Source organism: Astatotilapia calliptera, chromosome 4 (genome assembly GCF_964374335.1).
Source record: "Astatotilapia calliptera chromosome 4, fAstCal68.1, whole genome shotgun sequence".
Classification (NCBI taxonomy): domain Eukaryota; kingdom Metazoa; phylum Chordata; class Actinopteri; order Cichliformes; family Cichlidae; genus Astatotilapia; species Astatotilapia calliptera.
In genome coordinates, this window is record NC_137425.1 from 32,929,789 (window position 1) to 32,955,092 (window position 25,304).

At 41.5% G+C, this 25,304-nt stretch overlaps 1 protein-coding gene across 2 annotated transcripts in view; it reads left to right on the top strand.

Moving 5' to 3' along the window:
• Window positions 1–23,612, top strand: part of LOC113021421 (serine/threonine-protein kinase BRSK1-like) — a 31,224-nt gene extending 7,612 nt beyond the window's left edge. The window contains exons 8-20 of one of the 2 annotated variants that reach the window (XM_026166074.2): window positions 914–1,060; window positions 5,716–5,747; window positions 6,417–6,581; window positions 8,608–8,705; window positions 8,866–9,016; window positions 9,143–9,203; window positions 10,497–11,103; window positions 11,350–11,398; window positions 13,737–13,860; window positions 13,985–14,086; window positions 19,323–19,431; window positions 23,027–23,116; window positions 23,209–23,612. In XM_026166074.2, the coding sequence (XP_026021859.1) occupies window positions 914–1,060; window positions 5,716–5,747; window positions 6,417–6,581; window positions 8,608–8,705; window positions 8,866–9,016; window positions 9,143–9,203; window positions 10,497–11,103; window positions 11,350–11,398; window positions 13,737–13,860; window positions 13,985–14,086; window positions 19,323–19,431; window positions 23,027–23,116; window positions 23,209–23,423 (1,950 nt within the window). In that variant the 3' untranslated portion in view covers window positions 23,424–23,612. The remainder of the gene's footprint in view (window positions 1–913; window positions 1,061–5,715; window positions 5,748–6,416; window positions 6,582–8,607; window positions 8,706–8,865; window positions 9,017–9,142; window positions 9,204–10,496; window positions 11,104–11,349; window positions 11,399–13,736; window positions 13,861–13,984; window positions 14,087–19,322; window positions 19,432–23,026; window positions 23,117–23,208) is intronic. The other variant, XM_026166076.2, reaches the window with a different exon arrangement.
• The last annotated feature ends 1,692 nt before the right edge of the window (window positions 23,613–25,304 follow it).

Sequence of the window (25,304 nt, forward strand, 5' to 3'; positions counted from 1 at the left end):
CAGGTGGAATCTGCCCTGAGGCCATATACTGCAGGTCTTCCCCCTGCTCTCCCTCCCAGCTTTTCCACAGTCCTTTCACAATAAATGCTAAACAATGGATAATATTTGATGTGGGTTAATAACAGTGATCTGATTTCCAAGATCTTGGCTGAGGTCTGCCATGTGCTTTTACCCCTGAGGTCACCCTGGGTGATTTGTCCTAACTTTATATCTTGGAGAAAGGCCAAATGGATCATTCTGGAAAAAATCTGAATAGTTTTTGAAATGTGTTAGAGTTATTTATTTATTATTTTTCTTTGTTTCCTGATTGCCAAGACAAGAGAGAACTACTTAACACGAAGATTGCCCTGGGATGGATTTAGAGTTAGGGTTGGACTGGGTTCGTTACAGATGATGACTTAGAGCTTATCAGTTCGACACGGCAATCGAGGGTCCACTTGGGTCTGAGTGATGTCAATTGTCACATCATAAATGCAAGGTGCCATGCACATGTCTAAGTGCTTTCCAGTTTTTTGGGACTTGTCTGCAAGACACTATACCACATTGCACAAACTAATCCTCCTTAAGGTGGACTTGAAGCAGCCTTGGTTATCAGTGGTGTCCACAGCTTCACATGTTCATGTCCTTAGTCCTCAGGATATCGTAAGGTGTAACGTGTGGAGCTGGTACTTACTCTGAATGTCACCAGCTATTATTAGATGAGATACATCTCAATTTGGATAGAAGAGTTGGACCAAAAAAGCAATTCTGATATCTGTACATAAAGACTTTAAATGGTTAGGGTTGACTGGGAAAACAATTTTGACACAAAGTTGCCAGCTGCAGACTGGTGAGCAGTTCTTCTTTTTGATTAAACCACCAGTACTTCTTAATCTCATCCTTTCTCTCTCCATCGTCTGCCGTCACTTTCCAGGGTGCCTTGCCTTTTGATCATGACAACCTGCGGCAGCTTCTAGAGAAAGTGAAAAGTGGAGTATTCCACATGCCACACTTTATACCTCCTGACTGCCAAGCTTTGCTCAAAGGAATGATAGAAGTCAACTCTGACAAGAGACTAACGGTAAGAAGGGAACATGTCACTATTACCAACATTAGCTGATGGTGATTTACCTAGATTTTCTGAGCCCATGTTTTAGTTTTCGTTGATTATATAATAATAATGCAGCAACGCACAAGATATGTAACTACAGTGACATTGAAGAGGTTATCCAACATCATGTTGGAAGCAAAGATGAAGAGCTCTCTCTGAATTCTTTTCGTTTTCCTGTTAAAATCTGTCGGAAGGAGAATAAAGGAGCTTCAACCCACAAGATTAGGCATGACTGTACAAATCAAAAAGTGTACTCTAATTTGATTCATTTTGTCTACAACGAACACAACTAAACATTTTGTAATTATGGCTGACTTTAAGCTAACTTGTCAGGCTATGGATTGTTCCAGATAAAGACATTGTTGGACTTGCTCATCTGACCGACATTCATTAGCATATCTGCAAGCTAGCTTCCTACTAACAGTATTAACTGGGCTTTACTTCCTTAAGAATACCGCCTGCACAGATAGCAGGTTGGTCCTGCTTGTCGCAGTAGGAGGTCCTAGCCAGTGTTACCAGCTAAGAGTCAAAGCCATAAATTATTACCCATTCTGTGAGTTGTTTGCCTCATGACATTGAAATAAATTATATTTATTGAAATATGAACACATAGGCAGCATGGTGGTGTGGTGATTAGCATTGTTGCCTCACAGCAAAAGGTTCATGATTTGATTCCACCATCTGGCCGGGGCGTTTCTGTGTGGAGATTGCATGTTCTCGCTGTGTTTGTGTGGGTTCTCTATGGGTAATTTGGCTTCCACCCACAGTCCAAAGACATGCAGTTAGTGGGGTGAAGTTAATCGGTAATGCTAAATTGCCCATCAGTGCGATTGGTTGTCTGTCTCTATTTGTTAGCCCTCTGACAGACTAACACCATGTCCAAGGTGTACCTTGCCTCTCGGCCCATGGTAGCTAGCATAGGCTCCAGCGCAACTTAGCAAGGATAAGTGGAATGGATGGTTGGAAATATGTCTGCGAAGGTTCTCAGTCATCCAAGTCATCGTAGTCTAAGGAGCTTGGAAAGAAAAGCTTCTGGAGTTCTTGGAGTTGCTTGAAGCCGTTTCACCTCTTCACCCTCTTGGGGCGGGGGACACTCCCACAGGGCTTAAATCTGGGACTCTCCACCATTTGACCTTAGAACTGAAGAAGCTTCTCAGATGAGAGGTGAAACGTCTTCAAGCAACTCAAAGAAGTCCAGACGCTTTTCTTTGCAAGCTCCTTCATTGGTTGGAAATATGAACACGTGCAGTAGCCTAATAATTGGTAAAAATCAGTGTAATCTCAAAATGTACTTATCTATCAAAATGTACTTGGTAACTATCTTAACACTAAACTACAATTCTTTTTCTCCTACATGAGTTATGGAACAGTACTGTGTGTGTTACCAGTCTGTTCACGTTTCCCATTTTTAAAATTTCGAAAAATAAAGGTGGAGATGCTGTTTCACTGAACTGTGGAATGTAGTGTTAACTGAACTAGCTAAGTACCTGCAATTTGTATGATTTGTCAGTAACATTTCAGCCAGATAAACTGTAGCACCATTAAAATGAAAGGCCTGTTTTTGTCTTCCTCTATTTAAAATCAACATCATGCTGTTTCGAAAACTAATTTTAATGTTAGATCTGCTTCCATAATCCTTGTAAATTGCATCAAATGTAAAAGCCTTTCAGGTGTCGTAAAAGTAGCAAAGGAGGGTGGGGATTATCGGATTTTTTACAGCACGTGGCCTGGACATTTAAAAGGGTGGATGAGGGGAAAAGAAAAGACCCGGCCTCTGGGTTTGCTTCAAGATGTGACAGACATTAAACCTGACACGAGACCTTACAGAGGGAGGATGAAGGAGAGAAACGAGGAGGGTAGAAGGAGTGAGCAGAGGCATGGCCGTAAGGTTTTGCTAAAAGACAGAAGTAGAGTCAGCAATGACAGAACTACCACTATTTGTTGTTTCTATTCTTAGACGCAAGTTTGTAGTTTTTAAATGAATCCAGGAACTCAAAACCTTTTCTAACTACAGGTCAGATTCTTGAAAAAGAAAAGACTGGTAGGGTGAGTAAGTGAACGAATAAAGAAATGAGTGAATGCTCTGGGCAGCTAGATGAAGTTCCATTGAACTCAGGTTATAAAATGAAGCTGAGATAAAGCAATCGTGTGGAAATTAATTCATGCTTAACAGGCAGGTAGATGGGGACAACTGTGACAATGTGTGTCACAGAGGGCTGTAAAATAAGGACAGAGAGGAGGAAAAGTCTGGTTAGTTAGTCTACTACAGCAGATTTAATCAAAGCTGTGAGTTTGTCTGATGAGCTGTTGATTAATGGAGCCTGAAACCAGGTCAGACTGTCTCTCCCTCACTCTCTCTGTCTCTATCCGCTTCCTCGTTGCCTCCATGGAAACCACCCACTGCACAAGGAGACAGATTCCACACCAGTTTAGTAGTAGTTAAGATCAAATAAAGCAACACATCTTTAGTGTTTCATCACATTTAATTTATAACAGGAGGCGGTTGGAAAGGCTCCTGTCTGCAGTCCTTTGTAAGCAAGTTCACCAATGCAAATCCCTAGCTGTGTGCAGATGCTTGCAAGTTTCCTCTCTGCAGATGTATAAATGCAGTGCTTACACAGTAGGCCCACTTTCTCCTTTTATACACTTGCAGAACTGCAGCTGCTTCATTATTCTAGCCCCAAGAGATGCTGCACAGGACCGATGGGATGGCTTCTACTTATATGCAGTCCTAATGCAGAGAATCTAATGTACGAGGGCATGTAGGACTGCTGCAGGGAAACTTTTTACCATGTTGTGAAAACTAGAATCTGTGGCCCTTTACTGGCTAAATGCTCCACCAGTTAGCTCATATAACTATAATGACCTTGCTGACATGTTGATATAATGAAGATAAAAATAGTTAGCATGTTTACCATCATGTTAGCCTGTCAAATCTGCAAATCTTAGCTAGCTAGAAAGAGTAGCTAACGCCTAATAAATAGAGCTGTGAAAAACAGAGTACATTAGCAGCGTGTGGAACCACCTTTGGTAGCAATAACCTCAAGTCAACTTCATCAATCACTCATCATCATCACTGTGGAGGAATTTTCTGTCCGCTCTCCCTTACAATGTCGCTTCAGTGCAGTGAGGTTTGTGAGCAGTCATTTATGCATCTCAGTGAGGTTGTGGTCTGGACTATGGCTTTGTGGTTTATTCAGATATACCTTTGCAAACCAATGCTGTAGTGGCATGTTCTTTTTAAACAGTCCTGAGATGTAGCTCGTGGGTCCTTCTGGGCATTGCATGGTTTGACCTGGGTTTTATGTCCACTCCTGATTGAAATATTTCCAGTAATAAGATGGGCTTCACATTGTTTCATTACCTTCCCTGTAAGAAAAATGGCTTCTTTTAGAACATGTCTTTAAAAAGTTAGGATGGGGCAACAAAAGGCGATAAAAGTAAGTGGTACTAAAAGAAACAGCTGGAGGAACATTTTGCAACTAATAAGGTTAACCGGCAACAGGTCAGTAATACAACTGCGTGTAAAAAGAACATCTTAGAAAGACTCAGAAGAAAACATGGGTAGGGGTTCACGAATCTGCAACAAACAGACACGATTCTGTCCTGTAAATCGCTGCATGGGCTCAGGAACAATTCCAGAAATCACTGTCTGTGAACACACGACGCCACACCCAAATGCAGGTTAATGCTACTGTCTTCTCTGGGCAAAGCTCATTTAAAATGGACTGAGGCAAAGTGGAAAACTTTTCTGTGGTCGGATTAACTGAAATTTGAAAGTCCTTTTGAAAAACATGGACCTGCATCTCCTGGACTAAAAAGGTGAGGGACCAAAGATGAGAGTTTCTGAACTGAGGGGGCATCAGTACACGTTTTAGAGCAACATATGCTTCCATCCAGACAATGTCTTTTTTTCACCAATGGAAAACATCGTGTAATTAAAAAATTAGGCTGCTGAGTGTTGAACAGCTCGAATGCAATAGCAAACAAGAAGCAGTGGTTTCTATTTTGTGAAAAAACTGTGAGTTTGTGAGATTTGCAAATCATTCTGTTCTGTTTTTATGTACATTTGATACAACTTCACAACTATTTTTGGACTTGTAGTTGTAAAATATGGGTTTGAGTCAGAAGTCTGGGTTCATTTTGAGATGTTTTTTGTTTTTTTTAATGAAGCAAATGGTCCGATATAACACGAAACTGGTCAAATGAGACAAATGACACACAGACGCTAAACATACTGCTTCTTAAAATAGCGCACGTATTTCAGCTGTGCTAACATAATTAGAATAATGGTATTTCTATTAACAATCATCATTTTAGCATGATAAGCTCACATCAGGTAACACAATATGACATTAGAACATGGGTGGAGTTACTGAAAATGTAAATCTACTAAAATTTTTATTCAAAATTATAGGTAATTTACGATTAATCACTCAATCATTATCATAAACGTGATCATCTTATGTTATATCAAACATAAACAGATGTGCTTTCCTTAAAAACGCTGACATTTTTCCCAGAACCCAGAGTTGAGATGTGATTATACATGTAAATAAGTCACAATAATTCTCTTTAATATGCTTTAATGTGCTTTAATATTGGCTTGTGTTTTTTCAATACAGCTTGAAGCAATACAGAAACACCCCTGGTACCTGTAAGTATATTTAACTTTTTATTTTGTTCTTTTGTCCGTCTGGCTTTTTTTTTGCATTTTACATTTTCCCCTCTCTATTCAATGCACCTCCACCCCTGCTGACTTTTTATACATACCAGCTTACTATGATCCTTCAAAGGAACTGTTTCAAAGGCAGCGTAAGAAATCTCTGCAGAATTTCCCCTTGTTAAATTTAACAAAGTCAAATAGCATTTTATGGAATCATAAGATGTCTTTCCTAATTCTAATTCTTAAATATAAAGCTTTTAAGTCATGCTGGTACTGAAATACCGTGTCTCATACATAAAGTACACCATCAGTGAGCGTTAACTACAAGTAGGTGAGTGAATCCTGTGATCTATTTTGGGATTTCTCTCTTCAGTCCTGCAGTCTTGGAGACCAAGAGTAGCTCCCGGCCTGGATTTTGGAAAGCAAAATTAAGCTTTTCAGTTATTCTCACATTTTTATTTTCTGTCAGGGTGTAAGTGAAACAATACTACCTCTACTATCTCTTTCAATAGTCATGCTTAAACCAGATCTATTTATACTTAAACATGAAAGCCTGTGGCTGATGTGGCGGTGTTCACTGCACCACATGCTAAACTTTCTTCAGAGAAAGCATTTTTAATTACACAGCCTAAATAGACTGACTTTTTGTTTTTGTGCCAGGGGCGGTCGGAACGAGCCCTGTCCAGAGCAGCCTCCCCCTCGCCGAGTGTGTATGAAGAGGATACTGTCCTTAACTGAGCTTGACCCTGATGTCCTGGAAAGCATGTACTCCCTAGGGTGCTTCAGAGATCGGGTTAAACTCACACAGGACCTTACAAGTGAGGAGTGAGTAAATACAACACAGAAATGTCCACTTTTACATCCGAGATATTGCCGAATCTGTGCCAACCACGGTTCAACTCACAAATCAGATTTACGTCCACATGCCTGTTTCTCCGTTATTCCTCCTGATTCCTGAGTTTACAACATCACAGCCGCTGGCATCTCAGCTCTTGCACAGGCGCTAAGTGCAGTTTTTAAATGTAAGTGTGCTTGTATACATACTGAGCAAGTAAAAACAGAAAACACGACTCTGTGTTGCTGATTTAATTTCTCTTTTTCTCATTATCTCTTTGTCTCATTGTGGCCAGCCAGTTACTTACATCATGAACTGCCTGACATGGCAGGAACAAGAGCAACAATGCAAACAATGCCTCTCGCATTTTCCTCTCTGTCCGTCCTCTCCGTCTGCAGAATTAACGTGGATGTTCACCCACCACACGAGGCTCCAAAATAAAATTGTATTTAGTCTCTTCATGGCAGTAATAAAAACAATACATACATAAAAGAGTCATTAAAAAAGTTATTAAAAAACTTTGTTCTTTGTGAAGTGAACTCAGCCTGAGGAAAGGAGCTGGATACTACTGTATAAAACCAATCACCCTCTGAATCAACTGAGATGTTTTTGGATGTATATTTAATAAATGTAACACATGTCAGATTTGACCTTATGACTTAAACAAGTTAGCCACATGAAATTTTCAGGGATAAAAAGCTCCTTTAAATTCTCTTAAAACCTGCAACAATTGCAACATCATGGGATATATGACAGTTTAATGTCTGTGATATAGAGTAACAGAAACAAGAATTGGTAGCCTGGACAGTTAATCTATTTCCTGAATATTCACTTAAGAAAATTCAAAAAGTACATTTTCAAATGTCCTTCGAAGGTCGCCGCTATGAGTGGAGTGGCTCTGCACATAGTGTGAATCATTTGTTCTTTATTTTAGCCATTTAAGCTCCCTTTCTGTTGCCAACTTTCTTCTGATTGGCTGCCCCTTGGAAGGGTTTGAATAGCAGGTGGGCAGGACGGCTTTGGTTACAGTTGGAGGAGAATTAAAGGTGACGTGATTTGAAAGAGTCCTTAATCTGATCTCTAAACTTTTTTTCTGATTTAGTATATTTCAGTTGCAAGTATTAATAATTTTAGGGGGAAAAGCCACAAAATAACAATAAGAGTAAAAGTGAAAAGGAGCAAAGTGCAATTATTTATATAGAGAAACCATCAGAAAATCCTCTTAGACGCATATATAATTATCCAGCTGTGCAGTCCTTAGCTTTATGAAACATGTCTGCAGTGCAAAATAATTCGTATTCTTATCCTTATTATATCCTGGCTCTTTTACTTGCCACAGCAGGGGGAGCAGTTTTTCATACTACAAGCATGCAGACAGGGTTAGCAACCACTGTAGCAGAGGCGCTAGCAGCTAGCTGATCCGTGTGGCAGCAACATGACTTCCAAAACTGCTAATGTTTGTAATAACTTGTTAATTTGTTGCCTCACCTTCAAATAATTCACAAAGGCAGGTTTAGAGTTGACACTGAACTTTGTTGACATGAACAATGAATACTTACTTTCCCCAATCAGGAAGTGACCCAAAGCAAGCAAAAAAAGTTAGCTAGTAGTGTGTCTACTTTATTTAGACATTATGCATCAAAATGTACTTACTGTATGACCAAGTTACTCTAATACATGGTTTTTTTTTCACATATAGATATTAGATTTAGCAAAAGATGACCACTTTCTCTCAGTTATATAGTTTGCTACCTAGCCAGCTAGCTAGACATAGATACAGGTAGGTTAAAAAAGTCATTTCTTTTTAATGACCACTAGCACACAATCCTGCAAAAACACTTCAGGTCCTGTAGAACTTTAACTAGCAATCCATGAAAGCAAACAAAGACATCATCGCCTTGCACGTCTTTTTTAACATCTTTGTAAAGTCTTTATGATGACCAAAGACTGACCTTTTGGCTGTTACATTTTTCCCCCCAGCATTTAATTCCTGCTTTACTACGCTTGTTTCTGCAGGGAGAACCAGGAAAAGATGATCTACTACCTCCTGTTGGACAGGAAAGAGCGATACCCCAGCTGTGAGGACGAGGATCTGCCACCAAGGAATGACATAGGTGAGATCGTCCTGACCATAAAAAAATAAGATGTAAAGCTCTAAATGTATATGTTGACCTTCGTTCATGCTACTATTTATTCTTGAAAATGTCCAGAGATGTTTTTAATTATTTCTTGCATTTCCATTTCAATTAATTCACAAATATTTTTGTCTCGCAGACCCACCCAGGAAGCGTGTTGACTCCCCCATGCTGAATCGTTATGGCCGCAGTCGTCCGGAGAGGAAGAGTTTAGAGGTCCTCAGTGTCACAGAACAGGTTTCTCCCACCCCGCCTCGCAGGGCCCTGGACACTAATGCATACAGCCAGAGGTACTAACTGTTTAAAACTACAAGTGAGAACAAAGTGTTCAGCTTTGGAAGAGATTAGAGCTACAAACTGCCAGAATATTTTTTTGATGATTGAGCGCATGTGTTACTTTCTGCTGTCTTTGAAAGGTCTCGTTCAGTCAGTGGGGCCTCCACAGGTCTGTCCTCCAGTCCTCTTAGCAGTCCCAGGGTAAGAACTTCACCCTATATTGTTTCTGTGTGGATCTCGGTGGCTAGGTTTAGGCAATTTTTCTGTTTAGTTGTTTTAAATGTTTTAAACATAGTCCATATAACCAACCTATATCTATTCAGAATACATATGCTGTATTTTATATTATTTGACAACATGATTGTGTAAAAGTATAGGAGTGGCACAGACTGTTACAGTTCATTTGTAATGTGCACCCTTGTGACAGAGTCTTTATACAGTTATTGTTTTTGTAAGGAGACTAAGCTACAGCTCATCTTCATTACTCTCTCAGATTTGATACAGTGTAACTTGCTAACAGGTGCACAGTTTCTCAGTTTTATTGTATTAGCTACATATGCTAATGTAGCGCTCCGCAGATTTGCTGTTATTGTTTATGAGCACTACAACGAAGAGTTAACTTTTTAAACGATAAACCATTAGCATAAAGCTAGTAGAGCCAGAAAGTTAGCTTAGCTGGACACAAAGACTGTACATAATGAGCTGCTGGAAATATCAACTAGCAGACAAAGTGTGGATTCTTCCACAGCAGGAATGTTTCCATTTCCATATCTTTTGCTAAAAACTGAATTTCTAAAGTAACAGTAGTGTGAGGCTGTGTTTGGATTCAGATGGTTATTTAAAGACACACAAACACATACAAAAACATTATTCTTTGCCCAAAATACATTTAATAAAATGTAACTGCAATATACAAAATCACAGGTCCAATAATTAATCATTTAGGAATTTATCAACGGAATGTTTATTTAATGTATAATTTCATGGAAAACTTACATTTTGGTAGTTATTAGTATTATTAATATATCATTAAATATCATTCTCACGTGCTTTTCTGCAAGGTAGTGTGTTGTAGCGTGGTACCAGTAAAACACAAATAGTGTGTCTGTGTGTGTGTGTTGTCAGTTGCTTTAGTACATGCATCATCAGTTCACGTCTTGACAAAAACAAATTTCCTGTATTGTGACTTTTTCATATATATCACAAGCTGTCATCGCTTCTCATGCCTCGCCATCATATCGTTACATCCTGAGTCATATGCATTGCCATGTCATGCTGCCTCATGCAAAGATCTCTGTTCTCATGCTGACATGGGTAAAAAGTGTCTGACAGATACACATTTATGATAGAAGTAGAAGTAATTAATTCCATCGTTCGTTGTTGCATCTCGATGAGGTTCGCTGATAAATCATATCCATGAATCATATTTCATGACCATTTCTTCCTCTCACATCTGTCTGTACCTGTTTCCATCTCTCTCTGTCTACCAATCAGAGTCCGGTCTTCACTTTCAGCCAATCAGAAGTCACCTCCACCTCCGCTTCCTCCTCCAAAGACCCCAAACCAGGAAGTGCCACCACCCCTCGACCTACCCGCCCGGCGCCTGACCCAAAAACCCAGACCTTGCCCTCAAAAGGCCCCGCAGAACGGCCCCAGCTTCACACCATGAAGTCCCTCCCACTCCAGACACCACGCTCCCCTTCCCCTTCGCCCTCCCCTATACTCTCCCCCATTCCACGCTTCTTCAACTTCCCGTCACCATCTGTCTTCAAGTCCAAGAACGTCCACTCGTCCTCTAACTCCTCTGCCACCCCTCCCCCTGTGTCGCAGGTCACACCGCAAGGCTCGCCGCTGCCCACCCCGCTGGGCACGCCTGTGCACCAACTCCAACACCCTTCCTCCACCACCCCTCCCTCCTCTTCCTCCTCGTCTTCTTCCTCCAGAGCGGACGGAGCTGCCTCGCTGTCGCTGACCCCGCCCTCCAGCCCGGGGGGCAGTGGTGGGATGGCTGCCTCGGGCTCTGCTCACTGGAGATCCAGGCTCAACTCATTCAAGAACAACCTTCTGGGCTCTCCGCGCTTCCACAGGCGCAAACTACAAGGTGAATAAGGAGTTTAAGACACACAATTAAAGAAAATAGTCTTTTAGCCAAGAGCAAATGAATCTTATGAAGAGATGAATCCAAGATAGAATCTATTGTTACTAAGAAAGTAGCACGTGTTCCAGCCTGATGCCTGGGGCAGTGTTAAGTAACATCTTATTTTCTAATAATATGTAATTACAGCAATTACATTTGAGCCTGTCATCAAGAATTACTGACCTTTTCTTTCCCTCTCTCTGACTCCAGTTCCTACATCAGAGGATATGTCCAGCTTAACGCCAGAATCCAGCCCAGAGTAAGTACACACATTCAATCAGTTTTCTTTCCTACAACTCAAAGGGGCGCACTGTGTTTTGCAAAATCCTCCTTGTTTCACTTACATGTCTAAAGACCCACAAAGTAAGAGAAAAGCCCATCCCCCATCACCGATCAGATCATCCTCTCACTTTGTTCCTTTCCTTCTATAGATCAGTGGGCTTGTCTCTGAATCAACAATTCAAGTTTGCAGTCATTTCTGATGTCGTAACCGAATGAGCAGCAATTTTTAGATGTTGATCTCTTACATTCAGAATGAATGGAGCCATTCCTGCTAGCTCTAAACTGTCACAGCCAAAAAACAAATATCAAACATTTCTTGGCTGCCAGGGTGAATACAACAATGTTTATTTATTTCTAAAGAACCGGTTTGTGTTAGCACGTAGCATCTAATGCTGCTACAGTCAACATCAGCACTGACTGTCCCCCGCAGCACACAGATGTGTTGAAAGTGTAATGCTGAGGCAAAGCCAACAGTTTTAAGACCGATTTGAAACCAATATGCAGGAACTGTGTATTGGTTGTTGGTTGCTCTGCTTTTTTCATCTTTTCTTTTGCCTTTTGTGCTTCAGTGCAAACTACACTTAGCTGGCTTTCACCTCTTTAGCGCTGTTTGCTTTTGTGCTACTATCTCTCTTCGCATTTACTGTGTTTTAATACAGCCAACTTTCCATTAAAGCTCTTCTCATGTATATAATTTTTCTGTTTCTGCTGTCAGACAACAGAACAGGTATGGCACGTTAACTCCTTGTTAATTAGCCGTCACTTGCAAGCCATTTTCCAAGATAAAAGTCACGATTTTACCAAAATCACCATAGACATTGGTTTAAGACACAAGTTAAAGCTGCTGTTTGCAGATAAACATTCAGAAACTGAGAGTTTGAAGCATCATGTTCACACCATGCTTCACACTGAAATAAGTCATTTAGAACAGGGCTAAAGGGCTAGTTTATTATAACACAGCAGAGAGTAAGTTTGCTCCAGTATCTTAAGTTTAAGATTCAAACACACACTCTGGGGAGGAGGTGGGCAGATCGAAAATATTAATAGCCTGAATATCAGCACTGGTATCAGTATTGGACCAATACTGGCGCGACAAGATCGATACTTTGTTTCTATCCTCTGTGTTCAGTATGTAGCCGACTGAATTCTTTTTTTGAAAATGAAAAACATTGTAACCTTTGTTGATTTTATTCGTAGCCTACAGCTGACCCAAAGTCGTTTAGAGAAAGACACATTGACATTCCAGGTCTCCAACAAAGCTTGTTTCAAACTTCATGAAAGGCTGAACAGGGTTTTTTTGTTGTCTGAACTTTTTTAATGTTCAAAGTAAAAATCACAGAGATTTAGTGGTGAAGATTTATCTCGTAAGTCATGACACACTGCCCTCCACTACATAAGCTGCACTTATTGGTTGAACATATCGCTGTTGGTATCAGCCTCGGTTTAGGCCATGTAAGTATTTGGTATTGGATCAATACCAGAATTTACAATATGGCACACCTCTACTGGGGGGATGTACGTTGGCCAAAAGCACTTCAAATTAAAAAACAAAACACCAACACATAGAAAAATGCTACAAAAGCACTCAAAACACAACAAACACTTGAGCGAGTGTTTTTTGGAGAGACGGTAACGTCATGGACCAGCTGCAGAAGTGACAAGCTTATGGCAAACAGCTGATAGCAAACATTTATCTACAGTATTAAATGAATCTCATCTTTTTGTCCCTCACGGCACTCTCTCAGAGGACTCCTTTACATGCTCTGGTTTCAGTCACGTTATTTCCTGTCCAAAAACACCAACATTTGCTGGTGTTTTCTTAAGCTGCAGTGCATTTGACCTCTCAGGCCACCGTAGAGATGCCTGACTTACATTATCATATTAGAAAGAGAGAACATGTGGAGCTTGTTATATGGTTTTAGACACTGTTAGACTTTTATTTGCAGTTCAGCCTAAAACACTCAGCAGCAACATATCTGAAAAAGAGTAAATGACAGTAAACAGTCATCTTTCACTAAATAACCAGGTAACTTTTTACCACTTTTACTGTGCTTCACCCAAAAGCCAAAAAACAACTCTGTTACTGTGGGCTGACACATCAAGGATGAAAATACATGTTGCTTAGCTCTCCACTGTGACGTGTGATATTACTGTGTTATCGACTGACTTGGTTGTAGTTGTGCTTTCTTGTCCATTTTTAGTGAATTTAACCTTTAATCTCTGTGCTGTGTCAGTGCTTATGGATGAGTGAGCCATTATTTTTCTATTTGTACTGTATAAAACGTGTGACTGAAACTAATCTGATTAATTTGCAGGCTGGTGAAGCGGTCCTGGTTTGGTAACTTCATCACGCTGGAGAAAGAGGAGCAGATCTTTGTCTTGATCAGAGACAAGCCGCTCAGCTCTATCAAGGCTGACATCGTCCAAGCTTTTCTCTCCGTGAGTGCAGACAAACTTAGATAAGCTTCGACATATTAGTACGATTCCCACGGCGGTGTTAAACGCACAAATTTGAGATTCGATCGTCATAACTTGGCATCACTTTTTTCTTTGTCTTCTGCAGATCCCATCCCTCTGCCACAGTGTGGTGTCTCAGAATAGTTTCCGGGCAGAATACAAGTCCTCTGGTGGTCCTTCTGTCTTCCAGAAACCTGTCAAATTCCAAGTATTACTCCGTTCTTATTACCTCCTCAGCTCTAACAGAAGTGTTTTGCATGTTGTCAGTCAGTCTTGTAAGGAATAAGCACTTTTGATGAACGCTTTGAAGTTCTAAAACCTTTTGGTGGAAATACTCCTTCCTTAAAAGAATTGAGGGTTATAAAAGTACTTAAAACCCCATTTGTGGATCTTTGTTTAACACTTTTTTCAAAAGAAGCTTTGAGGGATGTAAATGTACAGTGAGTGGTCTAGATGGTAGATGTAGGGGTTGTCCAAATTCATAGGCTGCATCCTTCTGAGGACCCGGCCTTCATGGTCTACGTGGACCGGGTCCTCCGAAGGCCGGGTAGGCCGTAAGTGAGCGGCTGTGAAATGGGTCTAGTCTTCAGTTTTGCGTCACCACTGTCTCGGTGGAGTTTAATAAACTCAGCCGTCTGCTCCTTGCTATCTAAAATATAAGAAACAGGACACTGGCGGAAATCCTCGACCATCTCACACTTCTGTTTAGTCAGTTTTCCGTTTGACATTTATTCAGCTGTGTGAAAACTATAACTTTAATCACAGCCAAACCGATTTACTCATGAACAAATAAAACACTGAAAAAAGCCAAACAATGACATTTTTAAGTTATCTAAGTGACTCATATATCCTGTTTACCCAGAGTTTACCCCCGTGGGGGGTTTGAAACGATGTGCCGGGAGTTCGCTTTACTCGCCCTGGCTAGCTATCAAGCTGGTGGGTAACAGACGTCTCCGAAACTGTCGGAGCATTATATGCAAATATGTGGTGTCTTGATAAACAGAGCAGATATTTGAAGTTTACACAGCTACATTCTTGCCTGAAAATATCTTAAAAGTTTATTTTGTGACCCAGAAAGAATAATAAGAGTAATATTAAAACTAAGTACAGTGGGGCAAAAAAGTATTTAGTCAGCCACCGATTGTGCAAGTTCCCCCACCTAAAATGATGACAGAGGTCAGTAATTTGCACCAGAGGTACACTTCAACTGTGAGAGACAGAATGTGAAAGAAAAATCCATGAATCCACATGGTAGGATTTGTAAAGAATTTATTCGTAAATCAGGGTGGAAAATAAGTATTTGGTCAATAACAGAAATACAACTCAATACTTTGTAACATAACCTTTGTTGGCAATAACAGAGGTCAAACGTTTACTATAGGTCTTTACCAGGTTTGCACACACAGTAGCTGGTATTTTGGCCCATTCCTCCATGCAGATCTTCTCAAGAGCAGTGATGTTTTGGGGCTGTCGCCGAGCAACACGGACTTTCAACTCCCGCCACAGATTTTCTATGGGGTTGAGGTCTGGAGACTGGCTAGGCCACTCCAGGACTTTCAAATGCTTCTTACGGAGCCACTCCTTTGTTGCCCGGGCGGTGTGTTTTGGATCATTGTCATGTTGGAAGACCCAGCCTAGTTTCATCTTCAAAGTTCTCACTGATGGAAGGAGGTTTTGGCTCAAAATCTCACGATACATGGCCCCATTCATTCTGTCCTTAACACGGATCAGTCGTCCTGTCCCCTTGGCAGAAAAACAGCCCCATAGCATGATGTTTCCACCCCCATGCTTCACAGTAGGTATGGTGTTCTTGGGATGCAACTCAGTATTCTTCTTCCTCCAAACACGACGAGTTGAGTTTATACCAAAAAGTTCTACTTTGGTTTCATCTGACCACATGACATTCTCCCAATCCTCTGCTGTATCATCCATGTGCTCTCTGGCAAACTTCAGACGGGCCTGGACATGCACTGGCTTCAGCAGCGGAACACGTCTGGCACTGCGGGATTTGATTCCCTGCCGTTGTAGTGTGTTACTGATGGTGACCTTTGTTACTTTGGTCCCAGCTCTCTGCAGGTCATTCACCAGGTCTCCCCGTGTGGTTCTGGGATCTTTGCTCACCGTTCTCATGATCATTCTGACCCCACGGGATGAGATCTTGCGTGGAGCCCCAGATCGAGGGAGATTATCAGTGGTCTTGTATGTCTTCCATTTTCTGATGATTGCTCCCACAGTTGATTTTTTCACACCAAGCTGCTTGCCTATTGTAGATTCACTCTTCCCAGTCTGGTGCAGGTCTACAATACTTTTCCTGGTGTCCTTCGAAAGCTCTTTGGTCTTGGCCATGGCGGAGTTTGGAGTCTGACTGTTTGAGGCTGTGGACAGGTGTCTTTTATACAGATGATGAGTTCAAACAGGTGCCATTCATACAGGTAACGAGTGGGGGACAGAAAAGCTTCTTACAGAAGACGTTACAGGTCTGTGAGAGCCAGAGATTTTCCTTGTTTGAGGTGACCAAATACTTATTTTCCACCCTGATTTACGAATAAATTCTTTACAAATCCTACCATGTGAATTCATGGATTTTTTTTTCACATTCTGTCTCTCACAGTTGAAGTGTACCTCTGGTGCAAATTACTGACCTCTGTCATCATTTTAAGTGGGGGAACTTGCACAATCGGTGGCTGACTAAATACTTTTTTGCCCCACTGTAGCTGCCGCCATTGTTGGAAACTGGAATTGGCTCCGCTATGCATTCTGGGATAGGTTGGGCCACAAAGGATACACCGACCCATCCTTCAAAAATGGGGAAATGAAGGACGCATTTGGAGGAGTCTTCGAATTTGGACAGCCTTCGTCGCGTCACTGTGATGTAATCGGTCTACAAAAGCAGCCTGATGCTATGATTTTGGACACCCCTGTAAACTAAGTAGATGTAAAACTAAAATGTAAATGTGAACAAAGGACAAATATTTGGCTCTATGAATGAACCAAAACAGAGCAAAATTAACCTATTTTGAAGAAATAAAAAAATCGTCATTTACAGAGAATACACTAGGAGAGATACACAGATGCTTCATCAAAGGAAATAGGGTAGACGGGACTACAGGGAGTGCAGAATTATTAGGCAAGTTGTATTTCTGAGGAATAATTTTATTATTGAACAACAACCATGTTCTCAATGAACCCAAAAAACTCATTAATATCAAAGCTGAATGTTTTTGGAAGTAGTTTTTAGTTTGTTTTTAGTTTTAGCTATTTTAGGGGGATATCTGTGTGTGCAGGTGACTATTACTGTGCATAATTATTAGGCAACTTAACAAAAAACAAATATATACCCATTTCAATGATTTATTTTTACCAGTGACACCAATATAACATCTCCACATTCACAAATATACATTTCTGACATTCAAAAACCAAACAAAAACAAATCAGCGACCAATATAGCCACCTTTCTTTGCAAGGACACTCAAAAGCCTGCCATCCATGGATTCTGTCAGTGTTTTGATCTGTTCACCATCAACATTGCGTGCAGCAGCAACCACAGCCTCCCAGACACTGTTCAGAGAGGTGTACTGTTTTCCCTCCTTGTAAATCTCACATTTGATGATGGACCACAGGTTCTCAATGGGGTTCAGATCAGGTGAACAAGGAGGCCATGTCATTAGTTTTTCTTCTTTTATACCCTTTCTTGCCAGCCACGCTGTGGAGTACTTGGACGCGTGTGATGGAGCATTGTCCTGCATGAAAATCATGTTTTTCTTGAAGGATGCAGACTTCTTCCTGTACCACTGCTTGAAGAAGGTGTCTTCCAGAAACTGGCAGTAGGACTGGGAGTTGAGCTTGACTCCATCCTCAACCCGAAAAGGCCCCACAAGCTCATCTTTGATGATACCAGCCCAAACCAGTACTCCACCTCCACCTTGCTGGCGTCTGAGTGGGACTGGAGCTCTCTGCCCTTTACCAATCCAGCCACGGGCCCATCCATCTGGCCCATCAAGACTCACTCTCATTTCATCAGTCCATAAAACCTTAGAAAAACCAGTCTTGAGATATTTCTTGGCCCAGTCTTGACGTTTCAGCTTGTGTGTCTTGTTCAGTGGTGGTCGTCTTTCAGCCTTTCTTACCTTGGCCATGTCTCTGAGTATTGCACACCTTGTGCTTTTGGGCACTCCAGTGATGTTGCAGCTCTGAAATATGGCCAAACTGGTGGCAAGTGGCATCTTAGCAGCTGCACGCTTGACTTTTCTCAGTTCATGGGCAGTTATTTTGCGCCTTGGTTTTTCCACACGCTTCTTGCGACCCTGTTGACTATTTTGAATGAAACGCTTGATTGTTCGATGATCACGCTTCAGAAGCTTTGCAATTTTGAGACTGCTGCATCCCTCTGCAAGATATCTCACTATTTTTGACTTTTCTGAGCCTGTCAAGTCCTTCTTTTGACCCATTTTGCCAAAGGAAAGGAAGTTGCCTAATAATTATGCACACCTGATATAGGGTGTTGATGTCATTAGACCACACCCCTTCTCATTACAGAGATGCACATCACCTAATATGCTTAATTGGTAGTAGGCTTTCGAGCCTATACAGCTTGGAGTAAGACAACATGCATGAAGAGGATGATGTGGACAAAATACTCATTTGCCTAATAATTCTGCACTCCCTGTATGAGTGGAGACAACTGGGGAACAAGCCACAGATGAAAACAAGTAAAGACAATCAGACCAACAAGAAGTCTAAACCAAGCACTAGAGCAGGGGTGTGGAACTCCAGGCCTCGAGAGCCGGTGTCCTGCAGGTTTTAGATATCACCCTGGGTCAACACACCTGGTAATGGCGTTCATTATTCAGGCTTTTATCAAAGAACTGGGAGCTGCAGTGTACTCGAAGAGGTCTTATAATATACTGAAGATAATATAAAGAAAAGCATCAAATGTACTACAGTACAGTAATGTCACCTTCATGTTCTAAGTAACGGTATGTATTTGTCATGGAGCTGTAGCAGGTGATTACCCTCAGGGTCCCGTGTGGCCCACAAGCAGCTGATAGTGCTGAATGAAGCAGGCACTAAATTTGGTTTTATTTAACACAAACCCAGCTGAGTCGGACCTATTATTTTGATAACACACAAATACTGCCTTACACAGTGTACAGATCAGAAATGTTATTCATATGTAAAGTGGTAAACCACTGAAAGTCTTTGTCTGCCTGTATTTTAATTGAAAATAATAATTAAAATTAATAAAAAAAATGTTATAGTCTAATCTTCCATGGAGTACGGCTGAAGGTTGCTCGGTTTATTTTACAAACTCTTTAGCCGAGGTAATCTGGTGTCACTATGTGTAGAATTTGAAAATTTCCAATGACAAAGAAAGTGAGCGTTTTCAAAAATGCAGCAATTACGTGGGCGCTTTGATTTACAGAGTCCTTTTCCTCCCGTAGGTGGACATCGCTTTCTCTGAGGGAGAGAGGGAGCGAGAGAGGGAACGAGCAGAGAGAGAAGGGAGACGAGAGCTGGGCATTTACAGCGTGACCTTCACTTTAATATCAGGTAGGAGACCAGAGTCCTAACGCTTCCACATGTGAGGAGTTACCAGACAGATGCAAATGAATGCTGCACTGTGTCAGGGGCATACTTCAGTTTCTGCAACCTCACCCATTCAGCAGATTAAAGCAGAACCTCTGTGAGTTAAGGTTTGGTTAAACAAGGGGAAAAGGGGGGAAATTAGCCATGTGATACGTCTAAAACAAATTTAATATTCAACCAATGGAGGAAAAACGTCTCGTTTTATAGTTTAAGATTTATAGTATTAGATGAGAAGTCACTGTCAGTGATGAACACATTGGAAAATACACTATTTTTGTTGCAGCTGCTTCACAATAAAAGCCCAGCTTGTTTTCCTAGAAGATCTACAGCGTTCGGAGCAAGAAACAGCAAGGCTGACACTAATGAAACTGTATTACTCTCTGTTATATGCATGTGTTATTTCATTCCTTCACAATCTGTTTGAATCCACTGTGAGGATGGTTGACTGCATTCCTAAAGGTGACAAATACAAGATAGAGAAAATTACTGAAACGATCACAAACACTTAAACTGGGTCTGACATCATCATGTTTGAGCCAATAACAGCACCTGATTTATCAGCTAACAGAGGAAAATACAGTGCTAACTAAAGTCTTTAGATTTTGCTGTGGAAATCAGAAGATGTGTGCAGTGATGTGCAGTTGAGCTTGACAGACGGTATTTGGTAGGACCACCTTTATTCTTCAACATACTTTGAACTCTCAGGCATGTTTTCTCCTTATTTCTTTATTAAGTAGTCCTCAGGAATAGTTCTCCAAGGTTCTTGAAGGACATTCAAAGCTCTTCTTTGGATGTTGGCTGCCTTTTGTTCTGTCCTCTGTCAAGATGATCCCACGCGGCTCTGGGGAGGCCAATCCATGACCGATTGTGTTCCATTGTGCGTTTTTCTATCCAGGTTATGTTTTTACTGGATTGGAAGTGTGTTTAGTATTATTGTCATGCTGAAAAATGAAGCCATTAGACATCTAATCAGACACTTTCCAGATAGTACTGTCACTGTTGTACCTTTCTGCTAACCTTCTCAGCACATGTTGACAAAGACGTGTTAGTACTGACTTTCAGTCCAGTTCCTGTGTATCTCCAAATGTTGATTGTTGATTGTTGTTCATCTGGACGTAGCGTTTTGTGGGAGAAACGTTTCGTCACTCATCCAAGTGACTTCTTCAGTCTCAGCTGACTGCAGGTTTCCCCAAATATTATAAACAGTAGTAGTAGTCCGTAAGAGATTACAGGATGACACCAACCTCAGCAACAGGACCACTCTCAGCATCGACCAAGTGTGTTTGCTTTTGGAACTGTGTCTTCATTCCACCTACTTCACATACAGGGGTCAGTTCCACAGGCAGAAACATGGGTGTGCCATGGGCTCCCCAGTTTCACCCATCGTGGCCAATTTGTACATGGAAGAAGTGGAAAAGAGGGCTTTGCTATGCTACCCTGGAACACCACCAAGCCATTGGTTCAGATATGTGGATGACACCTGGGTGAAAATCAAATCTCAGGACGTACTACATGTCACGGATCACATTAACTCAGTGGACCGACCCATCAAATTCACCAGGGAGGATATGAAAAGTGGCAGGTTAGCCTTCTTAGACTGTGAGATTTCCATCAGTAATGGGGGACATCTAAAAGCTGACGTGTACCGTAAACCTACACATACGGATCAGTATTTAAGGTTTGACTCTCATCATCCACTGGAGCACAAACTGGGTGTCATCAGGACGCTACAACACAGAGCGAACACCAGCCCCACTGACACAGCAGCCAGGGAGGCAGAAGAACATCAGGAAGGCCCTGAGTAAATGTGGTTATCCCAGCTGGACTTTTGTCAAAGCAGGAAAGGCTCCTAAAGAAAGCTGAGTTGAGACACATTTTTTCTAAACACCGGGTCTCTGTGGCTTTTAAACCCCAAAACACGCTGCGCCAAAAATTGGTCCACCCCAAAGATCGGGTCCCCCGACACAAACAGAGTAACATAGTGTACGCTGTTAAGTGCCAGGAGGATTGTCAGGATTTATACATCGGGGAAACCAAACAACCTCTGGCGAAGCGGATGGCACAACACAGAAGAGCTACCTCGTCAGGCCAGGACTCTGCAGTCTTTACACCTACAGGCCAGTGGACACTCTTTCAATGATGAGGATGTAACATCCTGGACAGGGAGGAACGCTGGTTTGAGGGCGGAGTCAAGGAGGCCATTTACGTGAAAAGGGAAAGACCATCTCTGAATCGAGGAGGGGCCTAAGGGTACATCTGTCACCATCTTACAATGCTGTGATTGCAGCCATTCCCCAACTCTCTGTGAATGGGACTCATGGCCATTGATCAGTGGGCTTTGATCAGTGGGTTTTGGTCAGTGGTCATGAGAATTTGCATAATTAAGATTAAGGAACTGACCTCCCAGCCCATTGTTCTTTCAGTCGGCTGGTTTCAGTCATTATGCAAATGTACTGTTTATAAGATCGGAAACCTGCAGTCAGCTGAAACTGAAGAAGTTTTTCCCACAAAATGCTACGTCCAGATGAACAGAATCAACTTTTGGAGATTTACTTACCTGGATGACTGAGCATGCATCAAGATACTTCCTGTGTAATTTGGCCAACCTCAGCCCTGTTTCCCTTCCACTGAGATCATTTCTGATGATCAACTGAAGGGCAGTTCAGCTCTCAGGTCCTGTGCCAGGTCTTTGCTGGATTTCTTCCTGTTTCTTAAGGTCATGACTTTCACATACTGTTCATCTGCTATAGATAGCTTTTAGGCCTGCTGCCTCTTCTATTGTCCTCCACTTGTCACACACATCATGCTGAGATATGCCAAGAATTTACTTAATAGCTGAGCCCCTCTAGTGGGCAATGAAGGTATTCCATGTGGGTCTGCATATTAAGAACTTATTGATACTTGGAGGATTTGTCTTTTCTTTTTTTAATTATTGTTTTGGATAAATAAAAAGGGATAAAGGTATTCTCATCTAGGTTTTGGTATTTAGCTTAGATATACTAGGAAAGCCTTACAGGAGAAACTCATCTAATAAAACAAATTCATCCATTTGGTTCTTGCTACCAACACTCCTGTTTTTGACCTGTTTTTCATCTTGGATATCTCCTCATAGGAAAGAACGGTCAAGCATGTAATGGCGCAGTTCAACAAGTAAATGATCAGAAGATCAAACTGTATTACTGAAAATACAAAGAAATACTTCATATTCTCCATGTGTGATGATCAGAGTTTTGATTAAAGGTTTGGGTGGGCCAAACATGACCCAAAATGAGTTACTGAACCCATAAACTCAGCAGGTAAGTGTTCACGAAGGTCGAGTTCAGAAAGCTGTTTTTCAATTCCTTCCAAAGGATAGGAAGTCGCTTTCCAACCAGAGATATTGTCATCTGGTGCAGGTTTAAGGTGCTTTCACATCGGCTTTATTGTTCTGACTCAGAAGCTGTTTCCACTTTTTATGCTGTCTGTGGATAAACCCAGTAGAAATTGGACTTTTAGACTACTGTCCTTTTACCTAAAATACTAACTCATAAGTGACATACTGATTTTTTCCTCTATTCAGGTCCGAGCCGCAGATTCAAAAGGGTAGTGGAAACCATTCAAGCTCAGTTACTGAGTACTCATGATCAGCCTTCTGTGCAGGCATTGGTTGGTGAGTAGCACCAACACACCACCAACAGCACACGGAGTAGTAGCTTGTTAGCTTTACTTCATCTCTCCCTAACTTTACCTCTTGCCGTTTAGATGAGAAGAACGGTCAGCTTTCCCGCCAGCCCAGCACTCCTACACGTCAGAACTCCAGGAGATCTGAAAGCGGATCGGAGCGGGGAGAGGGGGAGCATGCGGCAGACGGGGGGAGCAGTAGCGGAAGCAGCAGCGGAGCCGTCTTACAAAGACGAGGGTCGGGGAAAGACAAGGCCAGACTCTCGCCGTCCAACGGGACACAGGCTCACCCTTGAAAAGAATGTTGTGGAAGAGAAGTGAGGGCCCTATGCCGGGCCCTTTTCTCTTCCTCTCTTTAGTCCTTTCCACATTCTTTCCTTTCCTATTTCCTTACTTCCTGCCTTGCTTCATACTTTTAGTCCTAAGCAATGGGATGGAAAAAGGGAGAAGATTTTCCTTGAAGCTGATCTAGGGATTTAATGAAGATTTCCCCCTGAAATGGCTCGTTTTCTCAGAAATGTATATTTTTGGAGACTACTGGAGCTGATCTCTAATTAGCCCTAAAGGATAGCTTCACCCTGGTGGGACAAGCCTAAAAACAAATGATGTCCAAAAAGCTCCACTTTACTATGAAAATAGAAGAAATTTAGTTCACCTGTTCCTATGGATCGAAAAAAAAAGCACATGAAGTTCCCACTGACCAATCACATGCAACACATTGTTCAAACTCAACAATCAAGTTCCCACCCGTCAGTCAGAGTGGCTCGTGAAGATGTTGGTCAGTGACGGAGCGCATCAAGGCATTCTCATTCCTCATTTCCTGGCTGTCTCATGAATCAGCAAGTCTTTTCAGCATCACCTAACATGACAGGAAACCATCTCTGCTCTCGTCTCATCAGTTTCTAATTGAAGGCTGCGTTAAGGAATGAAAGTAACAAGAGCTATAGGGAGAGTCCTGTTTTAGACTCGGTTGTGAAAATGGATTTAATTCTTAAATTATTAGCCAACTTAATGCTGTGCTGACAATGGATCTGATGTAGCTATGTAACATAACCCTACAGCAAAGTGAATATCTTAATCAACAAACACAACTTGCTTGAGTGTATGAGAAGTCCCACAGTCATTTCTGAATTACACTTATTTAAAGCTATGATACCATATTGCCTTTAATGAAGGAGAAGAAAAAGTGGATATCCAGTTAGATTTAGCCCCATTTTAAGGACACTAGGACACACCACAGGCAATGCTAGGGGAGAAAAAGGTGGATACATAAACACAGGAGGTCGAGCAGTATCCGTTCAGTAGTAGAAAAGAAGAACAAGTTGTGAAAAGCCTCCAAAGCAATCTTGGAGAAATATTTTGTTAAAAGAGGTTTGTCTCATATAACATTCACATGCCATATACACATGGTTTTATTGTTCACCGTAGTTCTGTTCTACATACTGGCTATGACGTCTTAAACTTGCGCCCTAATCGGAACCCCATTTTAACCCTACGCTGCAACCTTCTGGTTGTTTCTGGTTACTGCGTAAGTTAGGATGTAGATTTCCTGCAGAAGTCTAAATCAAGCTTTACCTTCCATAAGTGGATCTCCAACAAAGAAGTGACAAAATCTTTGTTCCCTGGCAAAGTGCACGCCAGCGTTCAGACAAAGCTAGTATGAAGCTTTAGCGTTAAAAATAACCAGTCTCCTTTTCCACAAACAGCAGTTGCACATGAAGGCCTTGCAAGTATGTGGACCTGTCAAATGCTGATTGTCTTATCTAAGCTTCTCAGCATTTCTCTGTTTTTCCTTTTTTGTCCTTGCTCTAACACAAGTCTGTGTTAGTCCAACCAGCGTCAGGATACGGTCACATTGGAAACCCACAAATATTCACCTGATAGCTTGACTTAAGTTACAGTAACATATTTTTAGAACTTATTAGGTCCTAAGAGATTGTTTATGTATCTACACATCCTCTCCATTTTTGTTTTTCGTGTCTTTATAAAGGCCAACTTGAATCAAACAGCTCCAGCTACCCAAAAGTGTTGTGAGTAAATTTGTCTTCAATTTCTGATTGTTGGTAGCATGTCTTAATGATGACTTGGTGATGAGTGAGAACCTACACAGATCGTCATTAAAATTTTGGTGAAACTGCCAGCCTTTAAACTTTGAAACACACTATCAGCAAATCGTT